The sequence below is a fragment of the Gekko japonicus genome, unplaced genomic scaffold, assembly GCF_001447785.1.
Source record: "Gekko japonicus isolate JY-2015 unplaced genomic scaffold, Gekko_japonicus_V1.1 scaffold391, whole genome shotgun sequence".
Taxonomy (NCBI): domain Eukaryota; kingdom Metazoa; phylum Chordata; class Lepidosauria; order Squamata; family Gekkonidae; genus Gekko; species Gekko japonicus.
The window spans coordinates 659671-679355 of NW_015174286.1; the positions used below are offsets into that span (position 1 = coordinate 659671).

At 42.4% G+C, this 19685-nt stretch overlaps 1 protein-coding gene across 1 annotated transcript in view; it reads left to right on the forward strand.

The window, feature by feature from the left end:
• LRRC1 (leucine rich repeat containing 1) overlaps nucleotides 1–19685 on the forward strand; it is a 172240-nt gene that overhangs the window by 90985 nt on the left and 61570 nt on the right. The window contains exons 5-6 of the mRNA XM_015423981.1: nucleotides 11791–11847; nucleotides 12324–12387. Of these exons, the coding sequence (XP_015279467.1) occupies nucleotides 11791–11847; nucleotides 12324–12387 (121 nt within the window). The remainder of the gene's footprint in view (nucleotides 1–11790; nucleotides 11848–12323; nucleotides 12388–19685) is intronic.

Here is a 19685-nt window from a genome sequence, read left to right on the forward strand (position 1 = left end):
GCCAACTCCAGGTTGGGAAATCGTCAGCTATGCTGCCATGGGGGTTGGGGAGCTTGGTCTGTGTCTGGTTAATTGCTACTGCATTCCTTTCTGTGTTTTTTCTGCTTTACGCTGAAATGCTTATCTATACAGATGTGCAGGAGGGAGTTGTATCGTCTAGGTTTTTCCTAGGTGCCGTGGGAGAGTGTTGGTTCTCAGCTTTAGCTACCTAACGGTCTCCAAGCTTTATCCAGCACGTGGGAGGGTGCCTAATTGGCCAGTGCTCTGGGGGGGGGTGCATACAAATACCCTATATCCTATTATGCCCAAGGGGCCGCCGCCATTCTTAACAGTGCTTATGTTACTGCATTTTTAGCTCTGCAATAAAAGTATTACCGTTCCTGAATGCGTGTACTTCATTGTTGGCTGTGGGTTCTGACAGAAATTCATGGATATTTGAGGGGTGGAGCCTGGAGAGGGTGAGGTTTGAGGAGGGGTGGGGCCTCAGACAGGCACAATGCCATAGACTCCACCCTCCAGACCAGCCATTTCCTCCTGGGTAACAATTGTTGCCAATCTCCAGGTGAGGGCTGGAGATCACCATAAATTACAACTGCTCTTCAGGCAGCAGAGATCAGTTCCTCTGGAGAAAATGGTGGACTCTGTGTCATTATACCCTGCTGAGGTCGACACAGCACATTGATGCTGAGTGCCCAAGGCCTTGGCACTCTCTCAGAGCCTGTTTCTAGATCTCGTTGTATTTATTTCCACAGCGGGCCTTATTCCTAGTATGGTATAATCCATGGTGAGCTGACCAAAAACCACCTGTGGCTTCAAACCTTGAATTAATACTCCCACTCATGCCATACATATATTATAGCTCACTGTGCTGAGTGGGCATAACTAGAAATAATATGCAGTTCGTATCCCAAGTCACTTTTATTGGTCAAAATGAGCTATAATCTTGACAGGCACAGGAAGAAAATATATATTCAGTGTAACTTGTAACCCCTCAGCACTTAAATGCTGACAAAGAGATAAATCCTATGTTTTTGTTCCAGTAACAGTGGAGTTGTCTTCTGACTCAAGACATCAAAAAACATTGTACTGGTGGAATGTGCCTTTTCTGCCCAAAACACACTCTGTTTTGGAGAAAGGCTCCATGATTAGTGGAGCTACAAAAGTTCATTCCACCTCTTGGTCTGACCCATGTTCTGTCCATAATGTGAATTAATTGGAGTAGATTTAAACGCTATTGTTGACCCTCACTTAGATAAGAAACGGGGGGGGGGGAATCACCCAAAAAACTTTTTGATTTGCAGGCAAATTTGGGAAAACTGCTTTTAAATTTTAACTATTGTGATACTTGGCACCATCTCAATCCTACAGTAAAGGATTTTACATTTTATTCCTATAGGCACCAATCTTATTCAAGAATTGACTATATTTTAGTTCCACAAAATTCACTGGATTCTGTTACAAGAGCTGAAGTTGGGCAAGGAGCCTGGTCCAACCATGCCTGGGTATCCAGCATTATAACTCTGCAACAAAGGTCTCCCAAATACTCTGAATGGAGGCTGAATACTTTCCTCCTACTAAACACATAAATTAAAGAAGACATGGAAATGACTATTAAAAATTACTTTATTGAAAATAATTCTTCTGGGCTAAACTAAGTTGGTAGATAGCCTTTTTTGTAGTTGCATTTACATCTCCCATAGTAATGTTGGATTCAGTATAACCCATAAGCTCTTTACTGAGTTGTCTGACCCCCATGGAAGGTGGGAAACACTACATCCTTCAAGATTTCTACCTTCTCAACCAGCATCACCTCTTATCTTGACAGGATTTGGTTTCAGTTTGTCCGCTCATAACCATTTAATTCCAGTGGACACACAGCAAGTGAGGACCTGTACTATAGCACCAGCAGATTTGGATAAGGGCATGTAGAGCTGGGTGTTGTCAGCATATTGATGACAGCCAAACCCCAAACTATGAACGATTTTTCCTAGGGGCTTTACATAGAGGTTATAGAGTAAGGGGGGGGGGAGGACTGGTCCCTGTGAAACAGTGCAGGTCCCACACTGATGACTGCTGGTCTCTGATGGCAATCCTTGAACCCATCCAGACTGTCAGTATGATTTGAACCAGAGCATGTCCCTGATACCTACTTCTGTCTCCAGACACCTCAACAAGATGGCATGTCCCACTGCAATGTAACAGTATGCATAGCCTCAGTTGAAAACCAACATCTTCCAAATGGGCCAGGTACACATACATTGGCCACACCTGTGAAAACGCAAGCCGGACCTCTTCCAAGTTAGGTTATGTTTAATACTTGAACTTCCATATACATAATAATGTATAGCCCCAAGCCACCCATTATCTTCAAGGTTATATCTGTAGAAATGTATTGTTGAGTGCTATCCATTCAGCATTTGAACAGAGAAATAGAACTGGGCACAAAGTGTATTTGTCAAATGTGAGATTTTTACAAATGTATGTCCTTCCATTGAGACATGGTTTGTCCATTACTTCACAGTTCTGTCTTCCTTGCTTCTACAAACTATAGGAAGCCTATTGCCACCTGTAGTCAGATCTTAACTTGGCTTGAACTGCCAGAGTATCTAAAATTGCTACAATATTAACTAATGCATGAGCTGCACAATACAGTTGCTTCACAATTTTCTTTCCTGTGCTAAAGTAGCTGCCATTTATCCCATAAACTGCCAGACTCAACTATGATAGGTGACCTGGTGCAAAAACTAAAAACTTACAGATGGAGAGATTAATCTTTTATAGAACAATCCTGCACAGAGTTAGTCCAGTCTAGCCCCACTGAAATCAATGAAGATACTTTGAACTGGATTGAAGTGTCCGTGAGGTATATAGGTCATTAATGTACAATGTGGTGGCATCTGGCCTTTTTGCTCAGAGATTTTCTGCCTTTAAACTGCTACAGTCACTGGATTAGTAATAGTGCATCCAGTCTTCCCTTATGCCTTTTCTTCATGCAAATGGGAGACAGCAACTATGATTTTGTCAGATATTAACTTAGCAACATGTCATCGGTTTTTCAGGTATAGTCATAGAAATGTAGTTCTCAGTAGTTGCAGTATATCAGGTTAGGTGGGAAAGTGATAAGGTTGTGCTTTGATATATAGCTGCACAATGAGAAACTACCATGTTGAATGAGAAACTACCTTGCTGAAGCAGAGCTCTGATTGTAATAGAGCCAACAACTTGGTTCTACTGAAAAGGGCATGTTTTGAAATCTATCCCCTCGGGCTTCTAATTGGTCTTGTACTTCAAGTAAGGAGGACATCTGGAATGTTGAGCAAAGCAATTGTAATTACTTCAGAAGTTACATTCTCCCTGTGTTGGCTTGGCTACATTCTTGCTTGGAATTTAAAGAAAAATCTTCAAAATCTTCAAAAATACAGCTTTGAAGTTTGGTCAGAAAGTTTCAATTTTTTATCCTTTATAATACACACATAGTGTTCACAATTGCACACAGTATTTCAAATGTGTATATGTTTTAACATTACTTTTGACAGTATTACATGCTTCAGTTGAAAATGTTTATTTCACATTTTTATCAGTAACGTAGTGGCTCAGGGTTTATTAAAAAGGAACCATGCTGAACTATAGAGTTCTATGATAAAATGTACAACGGATGAGGTGTTCTAAATTTCATACCTCTGTAGTGTTTTAAAAGATCCTCATGTACAGTACTGTTGAATTATCTGATATATATAAAGGCCCTAACGTGTTGGCACTTTCCAGTTCTCCCATTGGCTGGACTGTGCACTCCATCAGCCATTGGCCCATCAACTGCCACTCAAGAGTACTTGAGTGCCATTGGCTGGGTGATGCTGTCATGAGTACTGCCGAGGATGCGCTCCCAGCCCCATCAGAAGTCCTGAGTACTGCTAAGGATGAGTTCCCGGCTCCGGCAGAATCTACACCTGACCCCAATGAAACCGTGGAGCCCGCCCCAGCAATGGCTGGGGCGGAACAACGCACAACGGATAGCCCTCCTGATTTGCCCCCACCAGTGGCACGTTTGCGAAACCAGCTCCGATGGGACTTGGCATCCCGGCGGTGAGAGGCGCGCCTGTGCAACAGGTGGTCCCTCAGCCCTGAGTTTTAACTGGAGCTGGGACACACACGCTGGCTGATAATTGACAACAGCCCCGGAGGGATACTTAGCTCCTCACTCCCTGTCGGTTCTTTGTGCCAGCAACTAGTCAACTTAATGACGTTACCGCACCCACCTTGCCCGTGTTCCCAGTTCCTGTTTTCTGCTCTGATCTCTCGGCTCCTCGACTCCGGCTTTGACGACTATGCTTTCGGTTTGTATTTGGACTCTGTTTCTTGGCTCCTGTTTGCATGCCTCTCAGTTTTTGACCTTGGACTGGACCCGGACTATCTCTCTCTTGCTCTGCCCGCACTCCAGCCCGTGACGGATGGGTCCACTTCTCTTTCCCTCCCACTGTTGTCTCAGCCACTGTTCCCTGTCAGAATAAACTGCCAAAACGGCTGTCTCTCCTGATGAAGATACTTCTGCGTCTGGCTGGCTACTGAAACTACTGTTCCCTTTCAGGAAGAGGCTTCTACTGCTGCCGCTTCTCCTGCTTGGCTCCTCCAAGGCTGGCTGGCTACTAAGGTGAGCCAGTAGCCATAAAATCATTCCCTTTCCCTCCTATTGTTGAGCTAATTTCCCCTTAGTGGCTGTTGCTAGGCAACCAAGCTTGGTTCTGACAGTAAAAAGGTGGTGGTGGGGAGACCCTTTCCAGGCCTACTTTGGCCTTTGTGGGGAACTCGTTGAGGCTAGTCCTGACTAGGGTTGACAGCTCCAGGTTGAGAAATTCCTGGGGATTTTGTGGTAAAGTCAACGGAAGCCAGAGTTTGGGGAAGGGTGAGGCCTCAGGTGAGTTGAATCCCATAGAGTCCATCCTCCAAAGCAGTTATTTTCTTCAGGGGGAGAGAGAGATCTGTTGTCTGGCATTAAGTTGTGATACCAGGTGATCTTCAAACTCTATCTGGAGATTGGCTACCCTAGGCCTGGCAGCGCCCTCTGGGTGACTTGATGACACCTGACTGGCATGACTTTATGAGGCCTGACTGCTTGCTCCTGTTCACCAGCAGCAGACCCCCTAGGATGATCAGTGTGGCATAGCAGTTAGTACTTCATGGCAGGGTCTGCCAGACCCAGGTTATTGCTGTGGAAGCTGAGTGGGTGATTTCAGACCAATTACAGACTTTCAGCTAACCTACCTCACAGGGTTGTTGTGCAGAACAAAAGGGGAGAGGGGAATGATGTAAGCTGCTTTGGTCCCCACTGTGGAGAAAGGCTGTACTTTCCCTCCTGGTGAACCATTGTTGCCAATCTCCAGGTGAGGATTTGAGATCACTCAGAATTACAACTGTTTGCCAGATGGCAGAGATCAGTTCCCCTGGAGAAAATTGTGGACTCTGTGTCATTATACCCTGCTGAGGTGGTACAGGGTCTGCCAGACCCAGGCTCTTGCTGTGGAAGCTGACTGGTTGATTTCGGACCACTCACAGAGTTTCAGCCTAACCTAACTCACAGGGTTGTTGTTCAGATCAAAAGGGGGAGAGGAGAATGATGTGAGCTGCTTTGGAGAAAGACTGTACTTTTCCTAAATTAAGGCTGTAGGGAGTGGGGAGGAGTTAGAAACCTGAGGTCAGAGGGGCAGGTAATGGTAGGTTGTTGGTTGGCTGGGAATGACATAGGGTTGCCAACTCCAGGTTGGGGAGATCCTGGAGATTTGAAGGGTGGAGCCTGGAGAGGTTGGGGTTTGAGGAGGGGTGGTACCTCAGACAGGTCCATGGACTCTACCATCCAAATCAGCCATTTCCTCCTGGGAATTGAGGGGGAAAGGGAAGGCCTGGACATCACCCTGAATTACAGTTGATCCCCACACTACAGAGATCTGTCCTTATGGAGATAACAGTGGCTTTGAAGGGTGAGCTCTATGGCAGTATACTTCACTGAAGTCCTTCAACAAACCTGGCCCTCCCCTAAGTATTGCCAACCTCCAGGTGGCACCTGGAGATCTCCAGCTATTACAACTGATCTCCAGATGACCAAGATCAGTTCTCCTGGAGAAAAGGACTGCTTTGGGCAGTGGACTCTATGGCATTATATCCTACTGAGGTCCCTCCCACCCCAAACCCTGCCCTCCCCATGCTCTACCCCTCAAATCTACAGGTATTTCCCAAGCCAGAGTTGGCAACCCTGTAACTGGCTACAGAATTGCTTTCCAGACCCTTGGAACCCAGAAAACATGGCATAGGAGGAGATGCTTTTCTACCTTAGCTGCCACTGCATAGCCCCAAATCAACATAAGTCAGGGGTGGAAGGAACCATACCTGCTACCATGCGGCTCTCCTCCCATATTACCCACTTGGGGCAGCAAAATGACTTGAGACAGCCCTGCCTTATAGCTAAGCAGAAGAAAATAAACATGGCTTGTCTCCCTCCACCGCCCCACCACCTACAGCCAGGACACTCACCTGTAGCCTCTTTCTAGAGCTCGTTGTATTTCTTCCCATGACAGGCCTTACTCCTACTTGTAAATAATCTGGGTTGAGAACTATCATGTCATGTTAGAACCTGTGTCAGAACTACAGAATGACTAAAGCATGCTAATGCAGCAGCCTGAACTGACACTGATTGTGATTTCAACAAATGTACTATAGGAAGAGTAGGGATAAGTACATACTCTGCTGTTAAATACTGCTTAAGTGAACAGAAAACAGTGGGATTTGGCCCACAGGGTATGTGGTGCACCCCATACATGTCTAAATTTAGTGAGTAGTTATAATGGAGTACAATGAATATGCAACAGAAGAAGGCATGGTAGGCCTAGATTTTGTGTTACCATTTTTCAGTTTAAATAAGTGACAATGGTTGTAAGCATCAAAGGGAAGCTCTGACATGAAATTAATGAACTAGAGGTCATTAGAAAATCTTTGCTAATATGGAATGCAGTACTCTCCTTAGCAGAGCAATTACAGGACTATCTCCAGTACAGCAACTTTTTATGTCCAATTAAAATTGAGTTGTGTACAGCTCAAAGTTACATAAGCCATAATGGATCTTGACTGGAACTGAGGGACCTGTCCCATGTTGGTACCAGGGCTGCCTTTTCACAGTCCAGGAAACAGCTGAGAGATGGTGTTTTGTCGTCGTTCCCCCCCCCCCCCCCACCACTGCTTTATTAGCACATCCCTGCTCTGGGACATAGTGGGAGTCAGAACTCTCAGCTGGGAGTCGGCATTCTGACTGCATCCCCCCTGGAGAGGGGAGACTTCTTGGTGCATCCCACAGCAGGGATGTGATGAAAACTTTTGTGGAGAGGGGCTGGAATACCTGCCAACTGCATGGGAGGGGACTTTAGGCTACACAGTGTTTCAATAGGACATGTATGGTCCATGGACTGTACATTGTGTGCAACCATGAATTAAAACAAAGCAGTGAGCAACCCTGACTTAAAAATTAGAGATGGGGTCAGAGTTGCCAGCTCCGGGTTGAGAAGTACCTGGAGATTTTGAGGCTGGAACCTGAGAAGGGCAGGGTGTGGGGAGGGAAGGAACCTCAGCAGGGTACACCTTCCAAAGTGGCCATTTCCCCCAGGTTAACTGATCTCTGTTGCCTGGAAATCAGTTGTAATTCCAGGAGATCTCCAGCTACCACCTGGAGGTTGGCATCCTCCCTTTAAGCTGTAAAGTCTTGTGAGCAAAAATTCTACTTTGTGAGCTACCAGCATTAAAGTTGTGAGTGAACGATTTGGCTACTGCATGAATTAGTTTGCCCTGGAGCCATCCTTCCTGAGCTAAGACAAAAATGTGTGCTCTAGAGGCTAAAAAACTGTGAACTAGCTCACACTAATTCAATTTAGAGGTAACACTGGTTGGGACCCCTAGATGGAGAGGAGAGAAGTGTTTCAGGGTATCTAATAGAAACATACAGACTGAGAAAGACTTTAGGGGAATTTGAAAGCTTTCTTACGACTTGCAGTTTTCTAGTTGTTCCTAATAAGCATTTAGAATAGTTTAACAGACCAGTATAGTTATCTGCTATGTCAGTATTATCAGACAGTGGTGGTGTGAGTGGTCACTTTGTTCTTGCACTGTTCATTTTGGCTGCTATACCTAGAATTTTGTTTCCTTTTTTGGCCCCAGTATGTACTAACTTGTCTTTGTACAGATCAATGGTATCTTCATGTATGGAACTCTAAAACTATTACTCTTCAAGATGCTACAGAGTGCTTCTTGCATGTATTTCTTTGGCTGAATAAGTAGGATATCCTCTGAATTCATTGTTGGACAAGGCAGATGCATCTATGATGTAGAAAATATAGTCATATTTGTTTTTGTTTTGTTTTGCAAGATTGGAGGATTAAAGAGATTATAGCATCCGGATAATGTCCGATTCCTTGTGTTCCATTTAGTCCTAAATAAAACCCTGAAAAAAACTGAATGTTACTATGGTGATATTAGTAAAAGCCTGTGAGTGAAAAGCTTAGCTGTGTAATATCATTTATCATGATGAATAGTCCACAAATGGGAAGTTACGACTAACTAGGCATGTGCTTAATTTATCTACCCTGGTTTCTTGATGATAAACTATTTAATTGAGCTGTCTATGACTTCTGTAACTCCTGATGTCATAATTATGAATCCAGTAAGTAAATTTGTATTCATATTTCAACAAAAGTCCACATGCTACTTCTGGGACTACAGATGAAGACTACCAGAATGTGGAATGGCTTAAAATAACTTTAGTATGAACAACTACTAAAACATCTTGTATAGAGTAGTCTCTAACCCAGGGCTCTCAAACTCATTTGTTACAAGGGCTGGATCTGACGTAAATGGGACTTTGTGGGGCCAGGCCATGCATGTCATAAAATGTAATGTCAGGCAGCAGGGATATAAACTTTTAAAAAAATATATAAACACAATTAAAGATATTATTTTTTTTGCTTAAAATACAAATATGCTTAAAACTCTTGCAATATTTTGTTTATTTAACAGTATTTGATAACTGGCACCTCCCAACCCCCCAACCCCCCCCCCCAAAAGATGCCTGCCTAAAATGAAAAGGTGGTGGCAATAGCAAAATTTGACAATGCAATTTTTAAAATAAAACATCAAGAAAAAGCACAAGGATCACAGCAGAAACTAAAATATACACTGAAAATATAAAATGCTCTGAGCCTAGGAACATAAAATGACTGGGCATTGGAAGCATCTCCCCCCAACTCATTAGCATATGCCACACCCCCTGACATCAGGGGCCCGGCGGTGGACCTGCAAGGCCAGCGGGAGTGCGAGGAAGCCCCGCCAAGGCCCTCCCTGGCCCCAGGCAGGCAGGGGTGGGGAGAGGCGGGGAGGAAGCAACTTACCCTCCCTCTTCTCCTGCCTCCTCCTGGCTGAATGAGGGCTGGAAGTGGGGCGGCCGGAAGCAGGGGGCGGGGCTTCGTCATGTGCCCCGCCCCCTGCACCTCACCCGGGGGAACTGCGTTCCCCCGCGTTCCCCCCGAAATGACCTCTGGCTGTGGGTTCCCAGGTTAGATTACTCACTCAGGCACCCAGTCTCAGGCCCATTCAGGAGAGAGAAACTGGCTCGAAACTTCAACTTCAAGGAGATAACTCTAGCAAGCAGAAGCTTCAGCTATACAAACACTGGAAAGTGAAACTACTTGCGCTCCACACCATTGAAATACATTGTAGCACAGACAAAGTTGCAAAGAAAATGAGAAATGGATTTCCCATTAAGGTCTCTGGGCCCAGATAGACTACTTTGGGACTGGAATGACAGCCACCAGAGTGAAATGACAGTCCCTGGGAGTAGCAGAAGCATTCTGGGATTGGAATGAGGGCCCCCAGAGTGGGATTGTTTCCAGAATGCTGCTGCTACTCCCCAGTGCTGTCATTGCACTCTGGGGGCTGTCATTCCAGTCCCAGAGCACTGTTTCTATTGCTAGAAACAATCCCAGAGTAGTCTGGGTGTAGAGACCTTAATGGAAAGCTCCATTCCGTATTTTCTTTGTAACTTTGCAAGCTCAGAGGAGTTTCCTGCGGAAGCAGACAAAGACAAGAGGGAGGGAGCTGGGAACTTTGGCAGCCTCAAGCTTCAAAGGGTGTGGACAGGAGGAGGAAGAGGGGGGAACAAAAGAGCTGCTGGCCTGATTAAAGCCATGGGCAGGTTGCTTCCAGCCTCTGGGCCTTACGTTTGACACCCCTTCTCTAACCCTTGTAGAACTAAGGCAATGGCTTAGGAAAAGTCCTCCAAATACCAATTTCCTAACAATGTAAAACAGTGTCCCTACATTATAAATTCTATCATTGCATTTTCTTCTCTAACTATTGTTCAATATGAAAACAAAATAATATATAAATATAAACCATACACTTGCATATTTTATAAAATCATCTTTACAAATTATACACACACAATTTATTTCTATAAGTCCATTTGTGTGTGTGTGTTTACTTAAACTTTCTTAACAGATCAGTGCATGCAAATCTGAACAACCCTCCACAGCCACTTTCCAGTCTTATTCAAAATCATACACTCTAATCGATATTAACATTTCTCTTTCCATATATCTGTAAAAAATGCACATCTATATCAACTGAATGGATTGGCTCCAAAGAACTGCAAGAAGAACAATTCATGCAGCAGATCTTTTCTGCCTCCCTCTGTTTACTGTAGGCCACCATACAAGAGCTGCTCCTTGGGGTTTGGGAATCCTTGAAAACAATAATGGGTACATGTGCTGGGGCTGCTGCTCAGCTGGAAAACCTGTATAAATCCTGGGTTGGATTCTGTGGGTCTCTTCCAGATCTCCCGTCAAAAGAAAGAGACTTTCTTCCTCAAAGGAAATCTTCATCTAAAAGTCATCCTCCATTTCTTTGGTGAAGGAAGGCATAATAGAAGGCTGTCATGAATTTGAATATCATGCCTCCCCCCCTTTTGTGCAAGTAGAATGGCATTCCATTTATGAAATGCATCTTTGCATATAACTTAGCATAATTATATTATGTGGTGTTCCATTACTCAGTTGCTCGTCACCAGTCTTTATTTCTGTGAAGTGGAAACATACATGTTCATGAGGTTGTTGTTTTTTTTGTCAAGGAACTAGGGTAGATTATCCATGTGAATATATTAATAAGTTTGAGCCATCAATAAATAGTGAAAATTTGGATCAGGTGTTTTTGTTTTTGGTCAGTACACATACAGTCCTTTTCAGCAGTGAATTCAGGCATCATGGAATGGGGCTGAAAGTCGAACATATCTAGCTACATACTTGGTTGTGAATCATGAGGCATGGCACCTTTGTAAAGTTGGTGCTTTTTTCTGTTATGTTGAAATGTGAAATTTTTCTCAGTGAGCTTCCATGGCAGACAGGGTATTTGAACCTGGTGTCTCAGGATTTAATTATTCACAATTTTGAGGTGTGTGTGTATGTGTGTGTCTATGACCGACCGCTCCATTATCCACCTGGGGGAGGGAGTGAACCGCATTTTTAAGCCATCAACTAATGTGGTTGATTTTATTGTAATCTGTAAATAATTTATTGTATATTTTAACCTTTTGTGCACCAGCCTGAGCCCTTTGGGAAAGGAAAGTCTATACATTTAATAAATAATAATAATATAAATCTGTATAGATAGATATATTGTTCATTATTTTAGCAGCTATTTTATTTTGGAAGAAATGTCCTTTTTCAGAAACTAGAAAAGGATAATGTTGCCTCTTTTATTTTTTAGCCTTTATAACCTGGCATCACTGGAATTAAGAGAGAATTTGTTGACGTATTTACCTGAGTAAGTTGTGTAAATTCAATATTTTCGTTAACAGATTTTATATTTCCTTTTTGTTGAACATTAAGACTAGATGTTGTGAACAGTCAGAGGTTTATTCATGATGTACAGAAACCTCACTTGTTGCTATGCGTGTGTATGTGAGTATGGAGTACAACTAAGTATTTCTTGTTCTATCCTAGAAATGCCAATGGGCATTGTGGCAAACTGGAGTTTGAAGCATTTGCTTCCTCCACATAAACGCCAGTTTGTTCAGACCCACACTCAAACATTGCAACAAATTGCCATGTGAAGACCTATAGAAGGAAGAAATCTTCAGTTTTGCTCCATGCACATAGAGGAATGAAAGAGAACATGACATCGTAGCAAGCCAGGTTCATGTACTTGCTTGTTCATGATGTCTAAGCCAAAGATACCCTAGTTTGTTGCTGGACTGCTGAAAATGTTGTACAGGAAATACATTGTTCTTTTTTTTCCAGGTCAGTTGCCCAGCTACAAAGGCTAGAGGAGCTGGACCTAGGGAACAATGAACTTTACAACTTGGTGAGTCTCTCCCCCCCCCCCCCCCGGTTCTTGCTGGGCAGTAATAATATATTGAAAGAGGTGGTTGTGTGCCAATACATTGTTTTCTAAGAAGTACTTGGAACTCACAGCTAATTGGGTACCTGACAGTCTGTTTTGCTGTCTTGAAGGCTTAAGGTAGATAAAAGCTTTCTCTTACATATGGGAACTGTAGAAGCTTTCTGTAAACAGAACTGTATAAGTGGGGGAACGGTGAGATTTGCAGGGGGGAAATCTGATCCTTCCACCCCCACTTGTTGGCCAGCCTGCCCACCTGATGCACCGTCACCTCCACCTGCCTGGCTCCCTGGCACAACTCCCACTCCTTCCTTTCCCGCCTGCAGTACTGCCTCCTCCACCTGACTGGCTCGTGCAGTGTGGGGAGGGCTCCCACTTTTCCTTCCTGCCTACAGTGCTGCTGCTTGCTTGGCTGTCTAGTGAGCTGCCTGCAACTGCTGCTGCTTAACCTGACTCACACAGCAGTGGGGGCAGGTGGCACCAAGAAAGGCAATCCTAGGAAGGGCAGCAGCCAGCATCACTGGCAAGTGGTGGAGGCATCTTGCTTCACTGACAAAGAGGTGGGGGTAGGGAGGCCACTCCCCACCTATTTTGCCCTTGTCACAAGAATGAGCACTCCCTCCAAATGGTGGCTATTTCCTCTGCTGCAGTAAGGTTTTTAAAATGTTTAAATTAAAAACTAATAGCACCACAATTTTTCTGCCCTTTTTTTGCTGCGCGATCTTCCTCAAACTTTTTTTTTGAACGTTCTAAGTTGAGTGCTATAGTTCTAGACCAATATTGCACCATTGAGATACCTTGGCACCATTGCGATACATTGAGATTGTGGCTGTTGTTATATGGATACTGGGGGAGAAAAGTAGCTCATTGGGCAGCGGTTGCTCAGGGCATCTGTGATTGATGTTACAGAAGTTGCTATCCAAAGGTGTCTGTAGCAAATGTCCTGATGCTCACTCATCCATGCAACCCATGAATGCCCAGACATGACTGGCTGGCAAGGGACTTGTTGCCAAGAGAATTTCAGGTATATATCTCAGGGAGGCAATCTTCTCTTTGTGGGTTGAAGGTTGGTGAGTGTTTTATGTGGATATTTTTTAGGCTAGTGATCTTTCAATCTTGGTCAGTATTTCTGCTGTGGTTCAGCTTATGCTAGAGGTACTGTTAACTTTCATGAAGTGCTTCTGTACATACTTTGTGCAGAGATCTAGGGTGCATTTGGCAAGCAGTGTGACATCCAAGTATTGCAGGAAGGCATCTTGGAAGGCACGGGCACCACTGTTCTCAGCACATATAGTCCCTCAAACTCCACAGCAACGACTGGTGGAACAACTCTGTGATGGGCAGATGGAGTGATGAACCGTGGCTGTGCAACTTCTGTAACACCAATCACTGATGCCCTGAGCCCAATGAGCTATTTCTCTCCTCTTGTATCCATGTAACAACAGCCGCAATCAGTGTATCTCTGGTACCAAGGCATCTCAATGGTACTGTTGTAGCACTGAAGTGCTATATTGAACACTATATTGAGTGCTATAATGAGCATTGTAGTACTCGACTTAGAATGTTAAAAGAACAAAGTTCGAGGAAGATCACTCAGCTAAAAAGGGTGGGGGGAAAGTGCAGCACTGTTTGAATGACCAGATCGCTTCAGAGATGGCTTATTAATGGAATGAAATTCCTGTATGAAACCTCAGTCTCTGTATTGCTTTACTTGGAACCTGGCCAACAATGAATAACATGAAGTTTAGAATGGCAATATGAAAGGCTTGTGAATTCAGACATGACATAAATCACAACTGATACAAACTACGGTTAAAAAGCCCCAAACAGTTAACTAATCAGTATTTCAGAGTAGTAATTGTGTCAAGCCATTTGTTCCAAGATGAGGAAATAATGATTCTTGGAGATACGGAGTACTAGTCGTAAAAAAAGACAAGGAATATTAAAGGTGGGAAATTACCTTAAAATGTATTTCAAGACATGGAAATGCTGGAATTAGAATACTCCTGGATGACCAAACTTCCAAAGAGTAGACATGTATTAGATATCAAAAAGTGTGACAATGAATTTAGAAAAAAAAAGAGATTCAGCCGAAGATATTTGCAGACCATAATCCCATAGAAGTAGTCTTGCAATGGAATAGAAAATCAAGAAGAATATGGAGATTAAATGATACCGCCCTGAGCCTTCGGGGTAGGGCGGGGTATAAATTTAAATATAAATAAATAAATATAAATACTCTTTTCGTACGAGAAGATGTAGTAAATAAGTGTAAAAAACGTGGAAGAGTTTTTTTAAATAAACAACACAGAAGGAATGTCCCCAGCTACAATATGAGAAGCAAGTAAAGCTTTCATTAGAGGAATTCTACTAGTAGCTGCTGCTAAAAATGTGAGAAAGATTAGAACAAACTAAAATAATAGAAAAAAATTAAGGGATTGAAATAAGAACATAGAAACAATCATAATAAGACACTAGCAGAGATTAAACCATTAAAAAACCAGTTAGATATGTTAGAAGTAGAAGAGGTACAAGAAAAAAACCCAAATTTTTAAAACACAGATATTCTGAACATTCAGATAAACCTGGCAGATACCTGGTGTATTGTCTCAGGAAGGAAAGAAAAAAAGAGAGAGTAATAACAGAGGTAAAGGAAGAAGAGAAGAGATTGGATTTATACCCCACCCTTCACTACCTGAAGCGGTTTACAATCTCCTTTCCCTTCCCCTCCCCACTACAGACACCCTGTGAGGTAGGTGGGGCTGAGAGAGCTCTTGAAATAACAACTCTTGAGAGAACAGCTCTGAAAGAACTTGTGACTGACCGAAGGTCATACCAGCAGCTGCATGTGGAGGAGTGGGGAATCAAACCCAGTTCTCCCAGATTAGATTCTGTGCTGCTAATCACTACACCAAACTGACTCACCAAATTACATATGCAGAAAAAGAAATACAGGAACAATTTATCAGTGTGCCCTCAGGATTATACAAAAAGAAGTTTCTTTTAGAAGAAAGAATAACGAAATATTTAAAAGATATCCTGATTGCCAAGTTTGTGGCAGAACCTAGAAAAATATTAAATCAAACAATAACAGTTCAAGAAATCTCTCAAGCAGTAAAGAATATGAAGAAGGATAAAGCACCCAGACCAGACAAGTTGACAGCAACGTATTATAAACATTTTGAAGAAGTATTAATAATACCATTACAAAAAGTTATGAATGAGCTAAAGGGTAAAAAGACAATACCCCTGATGTGGCAAGAGGCGTATATAACACTAATACATAAAGGAGGGTAGCAATGCATCGCTACCACAGTCTTATAGAACTATGTTGCTTTTGAATGTAGACTACAACATTTTTGCCACAATAATGGCAGAAGGATTAAGAAAGTACATACTGAATATAAAACATTCCAACCAAACAGGTTTTGTATTAAAGGGGTACACAAAAGATAATATACGAATTATAATAGATGCAATCGAATTTGTGAATAAGAAGAGAAAGAAAAGCAGCATTTCTATTTTTAGATGCAGCGAAAGTGTTTGACAACTTAATATGGCCTTTCTTATTGAATATTTTACGAGCTATGTGCTGTGGTCCTTTGTTTTGGAGCTGGATACATGGAATATACTCAAACCAACAAGGAAAGATTTTAATTAATGGGAAACTAACAGAAGCAATTTCAAGTGAAAAAAGAACACGTCAGGGATGTCCTTTATCACCTTTATTATTTATATACTAGCAATAGAGCGTTTAGCTATAAAGATTAGAGAAGACAACAATTAAGGGAATAAAAGTGGATGATGCAGAGTTCAAAATGAAAAGTTAAGCAATGTGGTTCTAACAGTCTTGAATTCCCAGAAATCATTGCAATATGTAATTGAACATATTGAAGAATGTGGATCCCTATCAGACTATAAAATTAACAGGAAAACCCCCAAAAAATGATAATGAAATTTTTAACACAGCAAGAAAAAGAGGTTATAAAGAGCACCCTATTAAATATTTGGGAATAAACATGACTGGGCAAAACTGTAATTTCTTAAAAAATGACTATCAGAAAATTTGGAAATTGATTCAGGCAGATTTATTAAGATGGAAGAAATGGCTGGGAAGAATATCCATTGTGGGAGGTCACATGCTAAAATATCTGCAATTAAAATGAATGTCCTGCCCAAACTAAACTTTTTGTTCCAAATGTTACCCATGTACATTGAAGAAAGAGTATTGAAGGAATGGTAAAGACAGATAAATGAGTTTATATGGAATGGGGAAAACCCCCCCAACAAGAATAAACTTCAAAATATTACAAGATGAGAAAAAGAGAGGAGGCTTAGCAGTCCCAAATATAAAATTATATTACCAAGCAGCAGGTCTGGTCTGGACTAGATTAAAAACCCAAGACAAAGAATAGTTATTATTATTATTATTATTATTACATTACATTTATATACCGCTCCTTCCCGAAGGCTCAGAGCGGTTTACAGAGCATTCTACATTTCATCTAACTAGGGCCACAAATACAGGGAAGGGTGAGTGCCTACTGGGCACCTGAGCAGCCGAGCTCTATTCCATGTTGTTTCATCTATGGAGGGATCTTCTGTCTCCAGGCGGCGGTTTTTCTCGGCGAGGTCTGCTCTTTTCCTTGCAGCGACTCCTTCAGGCACGGTCCGTGCGGCACGCAGCTATGTGACGGCTGCAGCAGCTGGTCATAGGCTGGTCATAGGCTCCGACCACGCTGCGTCATCTCGTCACCGCGCCATCCAGGCCAATCACCGTCTGGGTCGCCCACTGCCTTTCGCCGTCAGCCGCCGCCATGTTCGCCGGATCGCAGGATCTCCATACGCCATCTGTCGCCGTTTCTGCTGCACTCCAGTTCGTGGAGGAAGGAAGGTGCCCCCCCCACTCCTAGGAGTGGGTACCCATTCATCTACTTGCCTGAAGGCTTTTGAACCGCTGGGTGGGCGGTTCGAAATTAGAACCAGCAGATCTTATGGATTAAGAAATTGACTAAAAAGATCATAACACAAGAAAGAAGTCACATAAGCAGAGGTGGACTTTTGAGAACATGGTTTACATGCCAGAATTTATTGAGCCCCTCAAATGCTTTGCTTATCTCCCCAATAGAAGCTCATGGCTGATATTCATTCAATGGCTGATGTATTATCAATTTGGAGTTCTAAGAGATGCAACTGAATTTGAGCAGCTGACTATAAAACAAGAGCATTTACTACGATGGATACATAAGATTTTACTCCAGCTAGAAACGGAAGACAAACAAGTGGAAAAAAAGTATAGTTAAGTAGATGCAAAACCTTAAAGAACAGATATCTATGCAACAATGGGAACGACTCTGGGAAACAGATATCAAATTTACAGTCATCCAGTGTTGACACTAAGATAAAATTGGTACAAAATGTTTTTCAGGTGGTATATAACTCCAAAGGACATTGAGAAAGGATATAAAAACTACATAAAGACTACAAAGGAAGATGCTGGAAATGTTAAGACATAGATGGAACCTTCTTTCATGTGGACTTGTAAAAAAGCAAAAAAGATATTGGAAAGAAATACACTGAAAAATGCAGAATATATTTAAGTTTAAATTCTCAGTTGAAGCCAAGAGCGTGCTGTTAGGTGAATTACCAAATTTTTAAGAAGAGCTATTCAAATACATACTGACAGCAGCTGTAAAGATTTATGCAGCAAAATGGAAACTAGACATCTGTCCATATTTAGAAGTATGGGAAAATAAACTTGCTGAATATGCAGTAATGGCAAAATTAACAACCTATTTGAGAAACAGGTTGTCATGTTCTGGGCTGTGCCACCAGAGGCCTACTAGGCCCAAGGAGCCTGGCTAGCAGTAGGTGAGGCTGGGTCTACAACTCCCAGAAGCCCCTGGGTGGTTTTGGAGCCAAAATGGACCAATAGGAAAAGAGGAGGGCTGAGATTAAAAGTTCTGGAGCAGCAGGAAGCTCTTCTTTCTTCCAGAGGGCAGAGCCAGAAGAAAGGCTGCTGCCGGGGAAAAACCCTCATCCTGGGGGAAGGGTGAGTAGTGTAAAGCCACTTGAGATAGTGAGCTAGGGAAAGTATATTTAGACGCATTAGGGCATTTGATTTCTTTTCTTTTCACCCACTTACTGTTATTATTCTGCCCCTTGTTGTTTGACCTCCTATAAAATAAACCTTTTTCTTGTTTCACTCTGCCTGGTCCTCACGGCTGTTATTCGGCCTAAAGGGAGGTCTGAAGGTCTTGGGAGGGTACTCTGGGCCTTCTCAAGGGAACCTAAATCCAGAGTGGTGGCAGCGTCAGGTGACACCCCCACCTGAGTCATGACACAGGCCTATTATGAAATTTGAGGGAAGATGGAGTGCATATTATGTGTATTATGCTACAGGAGAGAAACTTAAAGTGAGAAAATACCATATACAAATGTATGGTAATGAAATAGCAGTAGAATTAAAATCTGTTCGAAATGTATTATCCTGAATGTAGATGGGTTCTCTATATGAGATATATAATATACGTTCTTTTGCACCATGATATAATACTTATCTATTAATGGTTCTAATGAATATGTAGAAGTGGTGAAAATATGTTATGTTGAATACGTAGTAATGATGAAATCAGTCTAGTCAAAATAGATTAGTTGTACCCCTACAGAAATAAGAATTATTGTGTTTTATAGATAATATCTTTAAAAATTGTAATGAAAGGGATGAAAGGGAAATTATTCTCTTTCCTATACATTATGTACTATATGATTTGTCTTTGACAAATGTGATCATGTTGTATAATCCATTTTTTTCTTTTTCCCTTTTCTGTATCCTCACTGTTTTTCTAAAATAAATAATTTTTAAAAGCCTAGTTTGTTTAGACTGCGCTTTCAACATTACACATAATAGTAGCTTGATCAAACCATGGTGTATTGTCAGGGTCAACAGCAAGCAGGTCCAAACACACTCTCCTGAAAAAGCTATGTTTTATTGGAATACTGGTCTGTTGCCAAGTGGTACAGGTACATTGTCAGGAATAGCGATTAGTGCAAGGGGCTCCATACAAATACTCTGATGCTGCATCTAGCTAAGCAAATGAAATCCAAGTGCGCACGTGGGAATTCTCCCAGCGGGATATTACATCATGAACGGGAGACTCACCCCAATCCCTTGAGAGCAGAAATATTCACACCTGTAGTGGAATCCAAGCCCTCCCTTCCCTTCAAGGTTATACTGATAACGCTGTCTGGCTGAACCAGTT